General features: G+C 37.3%; 1 protein-coding gene across 1 annotated transcript in view; it reads right to left on the reverse strand.

Moving 5' to 3' along the window:
* LOC150103626 (hemocyte protein-glutamine gamma-glutamyltransferase-like) overlaps positions 1 to 16,446 on the reverse strand; it is a 35,892-nt gene extending 19,446 nt beyond the window's left edge. Inside the window, exons 1-8 of the mRNA XM_090398498.1 lie at positions 16,290 to 16,446; positions 12,864 to 13,067; positions 10,293 to 10,571; positions 10,070 to 10,188; positions 8,438 to 8,545; positions 8,043 to 8,226; positions 3,718 to 3,856; positions 2,663 to 2,766 (exon numbers count right to left, since the gene is read on the reverse strand). Coding sequence (XP_090254624.1) covers positions 2,663 to 2,766; positions 3,718 to 3,856; positions 8,043 to 8,226; positions 8,438 to 8,545; positions 10,070 to 10,188; positions 10,293 to 10,571; positions 12,864 to 13,067; positions 16,290 to 16,446 — 1,294 coding nt within the window. The remainder of the gene's footprint in view (positions 1 to 2,662; positions 2,767 to 3,717; positions 3,857 to 8,042; positions 8,227 to 8,437; positions 8,546 to 10,069; positions 10,189 to 10,292; positions 10,572 to 12,863; positions 13,068 to 16,289) is intronic.
* Between the last annotated feature and the right edge of the window lie 694 nt (positions 16,447 to 17,140).

Consider the following 17,140-nt stretch of genomic DNA (forward strand, 5'->3'; position numbering starts at 1 on the left):
AAAAAAAAAAAAAAAAAAAAAAAAAAAAAAAAAAAAAAAAACTTGAAAAAATATTGTTTATTATCGATAAAATTATACAGTTTGGTATAATTCAAAATTACTTTCAAAGTAAAATCCATTATCATAACCCCAGTAATGTTCTAAAATAAAAACTATAACAAATGTTATGTCTTTAATTGTAATGTCCAAATATTTAAAGAGACGGAGTAAACACGATAAGCACTGCGAACACTCTACTACTGGCGCAAACTGCATATAAACGACAGTGGAACTGCGCGACGGACAGTGCCGCATTACCCTAATAGCTCGTATTTCACTATGACGTGCATATGCTTGCGCGCGTAGCAATATGACACTGTGGTAAACACAGTGCCGCTAGCGTCATTCGCCCTCCTAAGTGCTACAAGATGGATTTTTATTATTTTATATACAAAATAAGAGAATTGTATTGGATTGTTGATGATAAAAGTAAATATTGCAAGCAAATATAAATAAATTAATAAATATATTTATATAGCGAGAAAAATTGGAGGGGGGGCCTATGCACGAGCCGCCTCTGGTTAAGAGTGTACTGCATTATTTAGTGATTAATTTAAATATTCTACTGAAAATGAAATTAAACTAATATCTTCTTTACTGAGATCAATTAATAGAAATTAATCATCATAATAATATTTCTTTTACAACACTTGAATAAATATTAACGCATGCCAGTTACTTCTGCCGGAAATATTTGTGTTAATAGAATAGTCATCATTCACACTCAGTGAGGTAATGTAATGCTCTGCAATTTGTTTCTCATTGGTGTCCAGCGTACGTTTTCGCTCAACCAGGCCTTCATTATTCTTCAAATGTGCTAAAGCAATCCACGCTAAGAAGGAAAAACCGAAAAAAGATTCCACGCCTTTGACATCTAAGTAGTACAACCTTAACCTCGGCCATAGCAGGACTGGTTGGCCAAGCGGTTAGCGTATCCGCTCTCCAGCCAAGAGACTGCGGGTTAGAATCCCGCCGTGGGCATGGATGTTGGTGACTGTCTGTGGTAACGAATGGAGTGGTGAAGACAGAGAGCTGTAGAGCAGAGAGCGGGTGCCCTCCCTGGAAGTGTCACGTAATAATAAAGTGAACCATCTGGTATCATTCTTTTTCTCCGAATCCTGCATACATAGCCAAAGCAAATCACTCCAATTATATCAGGAAATGCTCCGTTGGACCATCGGTAGTGTTTTGTCAGAAACTCTTTGAAAGGATCCTTCATAGTGTGGACAAAATTATTCCGATCTTGATGGGTTAGAATACTTCACCGGAAGAGGATACGAAGTGCTTTCGAGTGTGAAGAGGCTGCGAATGCGATGTGCCTGTGAGTGTGAAAGTCAACGCAAGAAGCGAAAACTAATATTGACTGCCCTGCCCTCTCAAGTGCCATCTCCATTCAGGCGGTTGACTATTATGGATTTCTACCTAAGATCCAGTAGAAAGATAAGATGATGATACCCTAATCTCTTGACATTGATAATATATGGCATTTTACTAAAAGTAAGACGGATGGGATGAAGGTTTAACTTTCTGTATGAGAAATAAGACAAAACGTGTGTTTTTTGTTGCACTGAAATCCACTCGTTTTACCCCATCTCGGAGATTACCAAGAGGTTCGCAGCTTAATGATTGGCCCATCGTGGAAGATTTTGAAGCTCGGATCATTTAGGTGCTACTACAAGGTTTTACGAATGAAGAAGAAAAAGGACATTGCCATCAGAGATACTGTAAACAGAATTTGATGTTAGTGCGAGACACTCATAAATCAATAGAAAAAAGAGCGGGGTCGAGAGCACAAAGCCTTGGGGTACCCTTGCGTTAATAAAGAAACTGATGAGAGAAAAATTTCCACCCTGAAACGCAGTGAAGCTCAAAAAACTGAAGGCAGTTCTTAGTGTTCTCAAACTGATCTGAGAATGAGTTGTCATTTGTTGAGGATAATTTAGATCTCCTTATGAAATGTAGAAAAGAACGACATAAAAAGAAAGAAATATTAGATATTCGCCTAACAGTTACAGCTCTGAAGGATCCAAAATCATCACAAACGAACATATTTCATGATGGTAGCAATGCTCAAAATGTTTGGTCTTCTCGTCATCAAATTCCTCATCAAACCGGAATATTCTCGAATCATCAAAGAACGGTTTATTATTTCCACGTCTGAAAAGACTTTATTCAAACCAAGCTTTTTAAAAATCCCGTATTCTATAATAACAGAAATAGATTTAACCCTTCTGTTACGAACTCGTCATTTTGTGTCACTCAAAAGCCCCTGTTTGGTACTGCCCTTCCCCAATGGACACGTTCATGGTGCTTGATGAACCAAGTTATCATCAATGAATTAAATTTTCTCATCAAAGATTGTTATTCCACTCGAAGAATGGTTTCAGTCGAAATTCGCTCTCACACTCATCTTACTAACAACCTCTCCTCATTCATTTCTTTCTTCGTTCTCTGGAAAACGATCTTCCTTCATGTTTCTCTCCATCAGAAATCATAATCCAAAGTTTTTCAAATCGTAGTCAAACCTATGGACGCTTCACTTTTCACGGGTTTATACTTTTTATGTAAATTAATCTAGTTAACGGGTTAGTTAATCTAGTTTTTATGTAATTTTTTTTTTTACCTCCGCTAATTTCTTGAGGGGTTCCATCCACTGCTTGCCATCCTCCATATCCCTTTGGAAGGTCAGGTCGAGCCATCCAACAATCATTCCAGACGTGAAAATTCCTAAAATTAGATTCACAGAATTAAATTGCAAAAATATTTATTTATTTCCACGCTGCTTAAAAGTATAATCAAATAATAAATAAACAAAAAAATCATCTGTGCCTTTTATTCGGTATCAGCGATACCTTTGGATGGAATGATCGGGGTTCAAATCCCCTATAGCAAGTAAAGAGTATTTATGAAATTTTTTTAATGAAAAAGTGAGCTACAGAAACGTGGGATTTTCATCACGCAAACGGCTATAAGGACAGGCAATTTACAGACATAATATCCTGACTTGTTCGCCATAGTTTCGGCCGTAACAGCACACAACCAACCCACTTGCCCTGACCGTTGCAAAGTCAGTTGACAGCAAGTGTCTCTCGTTGCCACCTTCGCTACCTCCGTAAGATTAGTACGTCTCTAGCCAGTGTACATAGGCAAAAGAACACGAAGATATAACTTAGATATTTCCCACCCATCTGATGGTTGACTCATCTTATTCTGAAAAAATATTGCCAAGTCTGCGTCTAATGTTTCAATCCGTCAGCTAAAACTCTTGATTTTTTTTTTTTTTTTTTTTTTTGGAAAACCCTGCTTGCTCCAAACAATGACCACCTCGAGAACTGGCTTGAAAACGAATAAATTAAAATAAAAATATAATAAGGTCCTACTAGAATCGACCTTATAAAGACTTTTGCTGATTTAGCATATAGTCATAGTGCAAAGGCTAATGTAAGCACTATTTAAATTTACTTCGCTAAAAATAAGTTATTTACACTTACATATCTATATATATAAATGTATTCTTATATTTATGTTTGTTTTTCTCATATAAATATTTATATTCATAACTGCATTTAAACTATAAGTTTTCACATTTATGAAATCTCTCAGTATGATTCTCTTTCGCACTTAATATCCAACATTAATTTCGAGTTAAATAAAATTTCGTAGTACGTAAACACTTACCATATGGAATCCTTAGTCATCTTCTTGTTGAGTTTACCATTCTGGTTAAAGTATTTGTCAATAGTCAAACTTCGATCGGTATCGTGAGCGGAAACGAAGTTGGTGACTGTTCGACATGGAATCCCCAGTGCACGACATACTACAAAAATGAAACGTAAAAATATGTTAAAATGACACCCACAATCTTATTCATTAAAAAAAGTAGAAATAATTCCAACTGTATCATGAAAACCACATGAGAGCGTCAGTTAAAAATGTAATTCATTTGTCTCCGGTTGGTGACAGTGATCTGGCTAAGTTTATGAAATTTCCATTCAGAAAGGGTTACATGCTGAACTGCAAAGCAGGAAATTATGACCACTTGAGGAGTATACTGAGTTCAGTGGAATGGGATCGGTTGCTGGATGGGAAGAATATCGACAGTGCATGCGAAGCATTTAAACAATACTTAAATGATGCAATATCAGAGTGTGTCCCGAGAGTTCGAAGAATAAATAGAGTAGGAGTCAAATGGATGTGGAATCTTATAAAGCAAGAGATTCGTAAGAAAAGGACGATGTGGAAGGATTACCGTTGGCATAAGGATGACGTCCGTTATAAACCTTATAAGCAGCAGGCTAGAATAGTCACAACTGTTATACGAAAAGCAAAGTCTGATTATGAAAAGAAACTGGCTCTGCGCGCTAAAGACAACCCACAAGAATTCCATCGATATGCTGCAAGTAAAAGAAGGAATAAATATGAAAGAATAACTCTAATGAATGCAGATGATGTCAGGTGACAGATGCAGAAGAGGCTGGTCAACTAATGAATGCTCATTTTGCTAAAAGCTATCAACCTGGTGTACGCGACATTGAGCTCACTGTTACCTCTTCACTAGATGAAGAAACGCAGGTGTATGAAGCGGCACCAAAGTAGCTCCATTTGAATAAAAATTCGGCAAATGACTGATGGGATATCAGTTCGGATGCTAAAGCAGTGTTCAGATGATTGTCAGATGATGGATGCAACATAATATTGCATCCATCATGTTTTGTTAAATTACTGGCGAAAAACCACATAAAAAGTAAAGCCTTTTTATAAATTAATTCCTAGTTTCGTACAACACTCTTGTGTACTTTTGTTACACTATTTTGTAACTATATAATCCAATTCAGAAGTAGGAAAAGACAGCTATTTCCTTCGTTTTCATTTCAATTGGAGATTACAGCAGTCTTACTTTTGAAGTATAGAGAAAGAAGTTCAATCCAGGCTGGTATCTGCATTCTAGTTCCCACCATAACCACCCGGCACAGATGAGATGCATCATCAAACTCCCAAAGTTATGACGATATAAAGTAATGATAATAAAAGAAACAAAGAAATAACTTACGTTAAAGACATTCTCCTAAAAATAGTTACAACAGCAAAACTATCAATAGTGTCTTGAATAAATCATCTCATACCCTAAGACACCAACCCGACGACTACAAGATTGTGGACAAGTTAAAAGTTTTCTTTCGATAAAAGTATGAAGAGACCGGGGGTGTATAAAATCTATTGGAATTGCAGCGTTTGTTACGTTGCACAGATGAGGTGGTCTGCAGAAATTCGTCAAAAAGAACATGTCAGAGATTATTATTATTTATATGACATTTTGAAGGAACCCACAAAAATGCAGTACATGGAATTCAACAAGCAAGATGATATGTATTAATGAATTAGACCATGAGACAAACTTTGCTATATTTTGTAGCAATGAACTAGACATCTATAATATCTCGCTTAGGAGCGAGAATGACATCTGAGAATGACGTGTAAATATTTACCTATCAGTATATCTGAAGTGGTCGTAAAGATTTTCCAAGATTTTGAAAAAGTTGCTAAGAGATCGCACAGAGGATCTCTACTTTGCAATGAACCCATGTGCTTACTAAGGGAAGGTCATGTTTCAGCAACTTGCTCAAAATTTTATAATAATCTTGAGATCACGAAATGTTTGGGTGTTACTACGACTTTTGACAGGATATATATATATATATATATATATATATATATATATATATATATATATATATATATATATATATATATATATATATATATATATATATATATATATATATATATATATATATTAAAAAGGTATACAATATATATATATATATTAAAAAGGTAGTTTATGAGGGATGTGGATCTGTAAGACTGACACCCGCCATACACCACTAATCCCTTTAAAGTCCCATGGAAGTTTAAAGGGACTAGTTGTGTACTCCGGAATCATTCCTTGGCCTTTTGTTATTCAATCTGTACGTTAATGACATGGGAAGGATTTGCCATGCGAAGCTATTTGCTGATGATTGTTAGGGAGGGTGATCAGGACTGTTGCTGATATGCAGTACTTGCAAAATGATTTGAATAGGCTGGAATTGTGGGCATGTGAGAACGACTGTCATTTCAATGTTAATAAACGTCAACTTATGTACTTTGATGTGATCAGATATTTATTGTCATATATTGGTGGGAACCCGTTCCTAGAAGAAACGAATTAAGCTGCAGATCTTGGAGTTTCACTAGACAGTAAGTTGAACTTCAAGGACCATATAGTGAAGATTAGATATGAAACTCAGAAGATAATTGCGATGCAAAAGCTTGTAGACTGCAGACACTAGCAAACAGGAGGAAAGAGGGGTGATACGATTGAGACTTACAAGATTCTGAAAGAGTCATACAGGGCACCAATAGGTGGATTTTATATGCAGGGTTCGAAAATGACTATCTTATTCTAATCACATACATCTTAGATAGTGAGAGGCAGTTGTTGCGATTCAAGGTTCGGACGGTGAAGTAAGGCTTCTTTGAATAATCGTTCAAATTTATAGCGACAAAGATGGGGTAACAATGGATTGTCCTGTAATATGATGATTTGTTACTGGCTTAGTGTGTATATGACAGTTGTTTTTTTTATTCTCATTTTTGTCATTAGTGTTTTACGTCTTGTTCATCTGAATGTGCAGATGAAGGTCCCCAGGCGTCGCTATCTTGTGTTCACCCCCCCCCCCTTTTGATTGCATACCGTTTCGGCTGTAATCGAGTCTTTGTCGAGTATTTACCATCTTTATCTTTAAAACTTTTACACGCGTGTTAATATCCTTCAGTTAAATTTAACTTTTAAGCCTAGCCGTTACAAAGGGGTCTACCCCATCGCTATAAATATCTTAGCTTTTTCTTTCCTACTTTAAACATTTGAGGAGCATCGTGATTTTTTCAGAGAACTTACAGCGATGAATATATATTTATTAATCGTACAATCCGGCATTTCCGTGATGCTATATACCACAGCATCAAAAAATAAAATAAAATAAAATAAAATAAATGCAAAGAGTCCTAGGACTCCATTCAGGTTTCACGTAATAATAATAATAACAATAATAATTTCTGCTGGTACTATCATGATTCCCGATCTTCATTTTCAAAAGGCACATCCACAAGCCATTATAAGCCTATAGTTCATTTAGTATAATGGATTGGTAATAATACTTTATAAACCTTTTTTTTATTAAAAAATACATAAAAGTAAAGACAGTAGCACCTTTTATTCCCCATGGGAAGTATGCGAGTGGGTTTTAGCCTTATCTAACTTTTGGAGACTGAGGAGCGAGTCAGTCTACACCATTACACAATCAAAGATAGAAGGCCGAAACTATAAACAATATCGACATCAGCCGCCGTGTCGTTATCCCCAACTCTAACACAATATAGTATTGTTTGAAATAGTGTGGGTCATACTGATTTTCTTGAGTTTACCGAATGAAAAACTTGGGAACCAGTCGAAGAAAGGCTTATAAAAAGTTCCTCTAGTCGTTGATTGGAATCGAACTGGAACAGTCATTCATGAGGCAGCCTAGCGCTACGGATGCAACAAAACACCATTTCCACCCAGCTACAGGTTTTGCCTTTTCTATAAATTTTTTTCGAGAGTGAAAGGCTCCATGCTGTAACGGCTCTTTGTAATTCTTTGATTCTGTAAAGGAATCTTTAAATGGGCTTTTTCAATTGAAGGTGAGTTAGCCAATCGCATACGGAGGGAGAAGGGTTTTTTCCCTGAAAACTCCGATTACAGGCAAATCGTCCATGAGGATGCATGCAGAGAGACAAAAAATACTGTTGGTGGTGGTGGGCGGTAGATGGCGTTGATGGTAGTAACATCGTTGTTTTGTAATTGAAGAATTAAGGAGTGGAGGGGGGAGGAGACGAGAGGCATGTGGAGCGGAGTTGAGTAGAGTGCCTTCCTGCGATGAGTCCTTGGAGGTGTCGCTAAGGGTAATAACTTCGTAGATTCTTACCTGTGGTGGTGATTCCTGCGTACACCCAACATTGTCCGTATTTCACAGGTTGCATCCCGTCATTCGACAAATACGCTTCCAGTATCTCGGCACTCCCAGTCCACATCCATGGAGCAACGCCATCTTCATAGCTTCCGTGCCATTTACCGGCCAAAATTCCTTTGTCGCGATCTTCACTGTTCACCTGCAAAGAGACAATAGTTCTTTCAGATTCCGCTTGAATCCAATTTCAAAATCCTGTCTTCTTATTTTATAAGACAAGTGAAAGAATTCTATTCACTTAATGTAAAAATTACTAGCAAACTCGGGAACTACAAACATATTCTTAAACTTTTCGAGAAAAACAAACAACATAATTCAAATTCCTGAAAACGTCATTGAAATATTTTACTTACCAGTTTCGATATACTTCTAACCACTGTAACTGGACTCGCCCTTCCAGTGCTGTCCAGTCCTGAATTTTCCAGGATTAGCATGACAGCGAGAAGGACACAGTCGTGGAACTGAAAAAAAAGTAATAAAAGAATTAAATATTGCAAAATATTGGACCGATTCCTCTGCTTAACGTCTTTTTTTATTCCCAATTGGGAGTACTCTTTTAGATGATAACTTTCTCAGAGATTAATGGACAGCGATTTCAGCTGAAACACTCAGTCACTGACAAGTCCAAGGCTTGATTACTTAGGCATCAGGAAAGAGATAAATAACTGCTGCCATCTCGTTGTCCTGATCTGCCCTATACATTACTAGAATATTGTGAGTGTTTTTTCTCGATAATTTGATTTGTGGAGTTAAAATCTCGAGTTTACCGGAGGGATGGGGAACTTGTCCGGATCGACGATCAACTAACTTCAGAACTGCAGAAGAAAGACCTAGAAAAAGTTCAAGTCAGCGAATGGAATCGAACTTGTGACTGTCTTTCATCTGGCAGTGAAGCTCTATAGAGCCAGATGTCATTTGTTTTTTACTCTCAGTATCCATGATATTGGTATAAATATTCGTCGTGATGTCGATAGGATTTTTAATTTCTCTCTTTTTTTATTTGTGGGTGCTTTTCTGTTGTAACCCTGAAGAAGTCGCGTTTGTCTCCATAGCGCTAGACTGCTCGAAGAAAGACCGTTGTAAGTTAGATTCAAGTTCTTTTCTCACGATTCAAGGTTCCTCACGTCTTGGATTCCCGTTCAAGACGTGAGGAACCTTGATCTGATCTCTTTCGACCTAAAGGTGAGTTAGCCGGTCTCATACGGAGGTAGAAGACCTTCAGAACAGGCAAATCAGCCCTGTGAACACACACACACACACACACACACACACACACACACACACACACACACACACACACACACACACACACACACACACACACACACATCTACAGTCATAAAATAGATACTTAATCCCTCACTTGGAGGACTCAACCAGTCCTAATTAATAAAATAAATAAAGTTCAAGCGACACATTTCAGGGTCAAACCAGTCTCACTTCGCAGCGAACTCTATCCTTCAAATCACAGGTACAGTATACTAAAGGGTGCCCCAATCAATAATACACGAGACGAATGTCAATCTATCAAGAGTTCTCCCTTAGATATCGTATTATCTTGTGGCCACGCACTCTGGTTAAAACTCTCTTTGAAATTTAACCATCACCAACCATGAAAGGCATTATCAATTATCAACGATTACAGCAGCCCTCGGATTTTGAGAGTACGTGATCGCTATAGATCTAGGAGAGGTCTATATTTGCGAGGGGGTCACCCTGCATGCGCCTCTTTGAGTGTTAACCATCGCCATGAAAGGCATCACCAATGATTACAGTATATTTACAGATTTACAAAAGAACTTACCAAAAACAATAGAAATATGTGCGTGTGTTTGTGTATGTGTAAACAAACAAAAAAAAACACAATCATAAAATTATTTAAGTGCCAATTTCTCGTTGTGTAATGTTATTTAAAAAAAAAAAAATTAAAGCACATATGGAGGACCAGAGTTGAAATTTAAAAATTCCACTGAGATACGACTCACCTGTCCGTAGATCCATCGACGGCCTGTTGCCTGATTCTTTGTGCCCACAAATATCTTTCCAATATCGTTGAGCACGAATTCTCTTCTCCAGTCCTCATTTTCCATAAATACGTCATCCTCTGGAAGACAAACGCCTACCGTTATCTAAAATAGAATTTAAATCATAATAATAAAATATTCGTCGTTCATTTTAAAATGATTTTGGTTTTAAATTCCGACTGACCTTTGCACCAAGGATTGAAGAGGATGTAAATGTTTTCGTCACATTTCTTTATCTTAGTTGGGGCGGCATTCGGTGGGGAATCTGGTGAGTAGGAATTGATCTGCATGTTCCACACGCCGACGGCCACTGCAGCGGGAATGTGCACTTGAAGGGTGAGCTCATCTCCATTGTGGCTGTAAGTGCGTACGTCCCATAGATGATTGCCTTTGGTGAACGATTTCTCGGGGCTGATTGGAAGAATGACCATCGTTCCCTTGCTGATCGTGTGGGGTTCGGGTCCTAAAAGTAGGGAAAATCAGTTCATCTACAGAAAAGGATAGTAATAGTATACGATGAGCTACTCTTAAAATCATTTGTCCTCCAAATGCTAGATTTTCTTTTTTTAATAACACAAAGTCATTTGTTTGCAAAATGACCTCCAAAACTGATTCTTTTTCTGTGAATCAAAAAACAAAAATACTGCAGTAGGGAAAGATAAAACAGTGACAGTAAAATAAATAAAAACGATAAAGTAACAAATGAAGTAAATCGCAAAACTAGCATTGTTTCCTACGGTAATATATTTGTTAGTGTGTGGAGCACGATATGATGGCAGTAGTCTGCTTTAATAGCTGTGTATCTCGCCGAAAGCTTTGGACTCAGCTCTCAGTGATGCGGAAACGTGAGTTGGTTGTCCATCATCTTTTTTTTAAAGAAATGTTTTATTGGTAAAATAATCTTGCAAATTCCCTTCATTTGAGAATAAAATGAGTCAGTTTATTCATTTATTTACCTATAAAATAAAATAATCAGATCAGTCGACAAACCCCTGGATTATTGTCCTATTAGCTTCCAGGATTATCCATTCTGAGTATATGTTGAGGGATAGCTTATTTCCTCTAAAACGTGTCATAAACTGACGAAAAGTATGCAGTGCACCATGCTGTACTGTACTGTACTGTGTTGTACTCATGGACAATATTTGGCATCCTATATCATATTCAAAATTTATGGGCGACAATTATTTGAATTTTGTGTACTGATACTTGCAACTCGTGGTCTGCAGGTCGTTGGTGACATGAAGTTTAACTCAGATTTTGGTGACATAAAGTTTCACTGCTAAAAGTGAAACCTGTTGTGGTGAACTTTTATTATTATTATTATTATTATTATTATTATTATTATTATTATTATTATTATTATTATTATTATTATTATTATTATTCAGTTTAGCTAGTTGTGTTTAGTATGGACTTTAATTTGTTGTATTCTTAAACGATGTATCTCCAATCTTATTTTTTTGCGCGATACAAAACCTGTATTTTTGAGAAGACAAACCACTAACTCACTTTCAATCAAAATGCTCTCTTTATTTTCTCACGATGAAGACGGGATTCGAACCCAGTATTTTTTCCCTAAAGGAAGAACAAATGTCTCGTGAGCCTTCCGGTATGCGCTATACATCCCAATAATAAAAGTCGTGAACGATGAACTGCTCGGTATCCAGTTGACTATCATTAAAACTGAACGACGTTTATTGGATTTTAATTTTGGGATGTAACAGTATAAAAAAATTAAACAAAATCAAAGCATTCCAACTACTTTCTGTGCTTTTGAATTAATGCACAGTAATCGAAAGATAGTGGATGTATCTTTCGGATACATCCCGATCACTGGATGTATCCGATGGCAGTTATACAGTGAAATGACCTTCAGGTCAATAAATTAATGGAGGAAACTAATCGATTGAAGGAATATATATGTATCGCCTCTTCACGTATTGGAATTAATATATGTAGAAGCGGAACATGTATTGGAATTAATAATTTGTCCATTGAATGACTCCCTCCCAGTTTTGCTCGTGTGAGAAGTTCCTTTGTTTGAACACGTACAATACTTTGTAATTTGGTTTGGTATTTCACCAAGCGAGTTAGAAATCATTCGTTGCCTCATATATATAAAAATGAAGAGAAAACTTTATTTATTTATTTATTTATTTATTTATTTTTGAAGACGCAGGACCTCTCGTTATATTCGTAATCTGATTCGCTAAAAAGGATACTGAATTTCAAATTATTAGCACTTTCTATCGTATATGTGGCCATGAGCTTTTTTCATTACATCTCACAAACAAAACACACATAAGACATTATGAAAGGGTATTTCAAATATTAGGTAATAGTTCAACGCCCATAAATATATCGTAAAGCAACTGGGTAGGCGAACAGAGCAGCTGCGTTCTCTTTATCTCTGCGAATGAACAGATGGTTTTAACATCAGTGCGGAATGATCCGAGTAGAAATATTGTCGCGTGCAGAGGCGTGTAACGTGATAAAATTTCTGCAGCGACAAAATCTGTCGCTGTTGATTAGAAAGGTAACACTCAACCCTTCTTGTGAATTGGGCGCATCTGCAGAAATGTTCTGTGGTTGTTTTCTAGTTAAAAGACGATACAACAGACCTGTTGGTGGAGTTGTGTCACATGACTTGTGTCACAGATGCATTTAAATCGGAAGGAAGTCCTTCAGTTGAGAGTGATTGTATTTTCTGAAACCCCCCTGCAAGTGTGTCTGCTTCTGCAATGGTACTCACCAAAAGTGAATTGCAGCTTTACTTTGTCCCTGTCAGGATTGTAGGTCCTTTTGAACCGGATTGCCACGTAAAATGGCTGACCTCTTCGCAAAATCAGCGCTGGGTCAGGTCCTTCCACCAGGTCATAGAACGTTGTGTTGTGTGTCTTGGCATTTTCTTGGGGATAAAACTCCACCGTTTGCACTTCAATACCGCGGTCTCCAACTATAAAGAAACAAATAAACAAACAAAAATGATCACAGACATGCTTATTTACAAAAGTTTTACATTTATTATTATTATTTTATTCACATAATTGATACGCAGTCAAAAAAGATATGATTTAAACAACAATTTGACTGCTGATACAGAACAATTCAGATTTGACCGAAGAATCTAAGAATAGTCCGACAGGTAGCTTCGTAAAATATGGACTGTTCCAAGTAATGCTGTTTTTTTGTCGGTCATATGGGGCCACTTCGTTGATGTTTAATTGCTGTAAATAATTGATTAGCTTCTTTGAAGTTGCCCGAAGTGCACCGATAACTATTGGGATGACTTTGGTGCACTATGCACCAAAGTCATCCCAAGTTTAAGCCACAGTCGGCCAACTTCGATTGCCAGATCTCGATATTTAGTAATTTTTCCAGTTCTTTGTTGTTGATGTTGTTATCACTGAGTACAGCAATATCGAAAATCCAAACCTGTCGATGTTCGATAATTGTGATGTCAGGTCTATTGTGTTCCAAATGCGGATCAGTTTGTATTCTAAAGTCCCAGAGAATTTTTGCTGTTTCGTTTTCCAATGCAGTCTCTATTTTATGCTGCCACCAGTTATCAGAAGTAGGAAAGCCATATTTTTTGCATACATGCCAATGAATTATTTTGGCCACTTGATCATGGCGGTATTTATAGCCGGTTACATTTATTATTATTAGTAGTAGTAGTAGTCGTAGTAGTAGTATTCCAAGAAGAATTAGTCCCTTCCATTCAGATAGCCCATGAACATACATACCCAGAAATTTTTGCCCTTAGGCGCGTGATTTGATTTTAGCTTATTCCTAACTTTACGATGAAACAGCAGTGCAGCCATTTTGCCATGCAGTCATTTGATCACCTCTAACTCTCGCAGTGCATTCCACAGAATTCAAGAATGATGAGCGATTCCAGATATCGCTGTCATCTTTAATGGAAAATTGAATCTGGTATGATGTTTGATCTTGATGCTTTTTAAATGACCCTACATCTCACGCCTTCGAATTAGTATTGCTCTTTAGTATTGACATATTTTCCCAAATCGGAAATATTCTCAGAGGCTGCGTTGTGTTAAATATCTTTATAAGACCACCTATAAAGCTTCTTACCAGTTATGCAACCATTCCACTCTTTTAATAGAGTACTTTGAGGTTCAGCCAACAGAGATATCTGTAGGAATGGGGATCGCTTTTTTGGATATTTAACCAGGCAGTTAGTTGAGGGTCAATGGCTTCTGATGTCCAAATAACTTTCCTTCACTAGTGCAAACTATCTACTGCGTACCATGTTTGTCAGTTGTATGGTCTGTCAAATTTCCTGGAAGAAAAACTCTGCGACCTCCGCATGAGACCTGTTAACAGGCCGGTTGACCAGATGAAAAGCCCTGATAGAGTTTATTCGCTTCCTATATGGAATTGGATTGGAACTCAGGTCTGGAATGAGACGTCGTCATCAATAACGATAGAATTCAGCTGCAGGATTAAATTCAAATTCTGAAGCGAAAATAGGGAGAAACTATGTAACTAAGCGATGCAAAAAATTTGCGAAACCATTGAAAGTCTTTGCAAGGAATGAACGAAATTATCTTTGGTGTTCCATTGCGTCCTTTCAACTGAATGCGAGTTCATTTTGGAAGTTCATTACGAGAATAGTGTTCATTGGTCAACCCAAAGATGTCTGTCAATCCCACCCACGAAGGGGAATTGGAAATCTGTAGCATTCTTCATTTATCAATACAGTTGACTCGTCTTTTTATAATCCGGGAACTTTTCTCTAGAACCAGCAACCTGAAAATAAGTAGGGCGGTTGTTTCCCATCTGGAGGGTGAAAACCATCTACCACCCAAGTGTAGTACATGAAACACTGCACAGTGTGAAACAAAATATCGTATTTGCCATATTGTTGGCATTAAAGGGACTGTCACAATGAAGACGAAGTGGGAGGGAACTTTAAAATTAGTTAATAATTAACTTTTGGTGGTAATGAATGAAAATACGGAATACATTGAAGAAATTTCAGAAGTTCTACTCTATAATTCGTTAAGATTTAGATTTATGCACTGTAGAACAGTTTCAAGCAGTCGCTTCAGAACTTTTGCGAATACGATGATACGAATCGTGCTGCACAATAATTGTGTGGTGCTATCGTAGTTTCCTAGACATTGCTTGAACGCACGCGTCAGAAATTGATGACAATAAAATATTGGTTTCATTGAAGACTGAAACTATCCACAGAATTAATTTCCATTCCGCTGATGGTGTATTTACCTTCTCTTGAGAGTGGGCAGGTGAATATCTCTGGAATCTTGTACGCTATATCAGCGATACCATTGAATGAAAGAATAAACAACGTTAAGAATAAAATCATATTTATATTATTATGCTATTAGGAGATTTCACTGGGAAAATTGGGAAATAAGAGAAATAGACAGAATTGCTGAGGCCAAAGCCTTCGCAAAAAGAGAAAAAAAAACTAATAGAGAAAGTCGAATTAACCTGGCAGCATCCACGAAATCATGTAATAAACACAACAGAGTGTTGTCGTATTTATTGAAATAATACATTTATTTCTGAGTTAGTCTGAATGATTCACTTAGCTTCACAGAAATGCACTGAAACTGTGAAAAAAAAAATAAAACAAGAAGAAGAGCAATATTTGCATATAAAGATGTTATTTGCATAGATAGAAGTGCTGAAGATATTAGAATTATGTTCAAGACATTTAATACAACCAAGAAACTAGGATTACAACCAGCCGGGATGAGTGAGTATTTAAAGCAAACAGAAATAACAGTCAATAGGAGAGAACTCTCTTGTGTGGGCATAACTAAAGTGTTGAAAATACTTCAAATATTTCTTTGTATCAGTCGTATTATATTTTCACGACTAATTAATGAAATTAACATAAACTGCACACTTTGATGTCTTGGAAACACTGAAGAGGAAAGTAATTAAGATGAAAAGACCTTGATCGAAAAGCCCAAGGAGGGCCACGGCGATACCGAGAGGATAACATCAAAAAGCACTTGTTTGCAATGAGATTCCTGGATGGAATTGGAAGAGTTCTGGACAGAAAGGAACGGAAGAAGATGGCACTTGCATCGAGCAACCCTACAAATTCGACAAGCAAGAAGTAATTAATTCCTGAAGCAAAAAATGAAATCTGAATGTGTTGTAACGAAAGTCATCTTACCTGGTTTTGTTCCACACCATGAATCTACCCCTCTATTGCGTCTGCGTTCCCAATCATTCCTGAAGTTCATGATCATCCGACTTCGGTAAATTTCGTAGCCTGCTGGCAGGTACCTGCCATTGCGACCACCGGCAGCAGCGGGGATGTATGAATTCATCGCAGAAGATCCAAGCGCTGGACTGGAACAAAGATGTCCGCAATGTTGAGCGTAGGAAGTGCTGAAGAAGAAAAAGACGGGCACGTGAAACTAGCGCCACCTACAGAACCAATAGAAAAATTCCTCGCACACGTGATAAGGGAGTTGATTTTATCGTGAAGTCCTCCTAACTGAAATCCTGAGAGGATATAAAGGATCCTGTTAATAATGACCAGGAAGACCCCTGAAGGGAACTAAATATTATTCAAATAGGACTTAATTTCACCTTCTCTCTTTCTCTCTCTTTCTATGTGTATCGGAAATGACTATTGTCCTGAGATCTTTATCTGCAACTTCTTGCAGCTATCCGTAGCATTGGCATGAAATATTAGAAAACACCTACGTAGGACTGATCAGCATCCGCGAGCATTGGGGCCCCTTCGGTGATCACACTTCAAATATTTCCTGGAAAAAAAAAAAAAACAATTTCGGAAGTGCAACTGATTGTCATCTGTCGTCACAAGGCCATTTCCCTTACACTGTCAGTAGCTGGAAGTAAGGCGGATGTGCTGAGGGTGAGTCCATCCTCCCAACTCTCACGGATCTCTTCCACACCTTCAAAATTTAGAAACATCCGTTAAGAAATCTGAAGGGATGACAAGTTAAGATAATTGTGGTGTAGTATCCCACTTATGAAAATATTGTTGATTGTGAG

This window comes from Typopeltis vanoorti, chromosome 9 (assembly GCF_054136105.1).
Source record: "Typopeltis vanoorti isolate ZY-2024b chromosome 9, IOZ_Tvanoo_1.0, whole genome shotgun sequence".
NCBI lineage: Eukaryota > Metazoa > Arthropoda > Arachnida > Uropygi > Thelyphonidae > Typopeltis > Typopeltis vanoorti.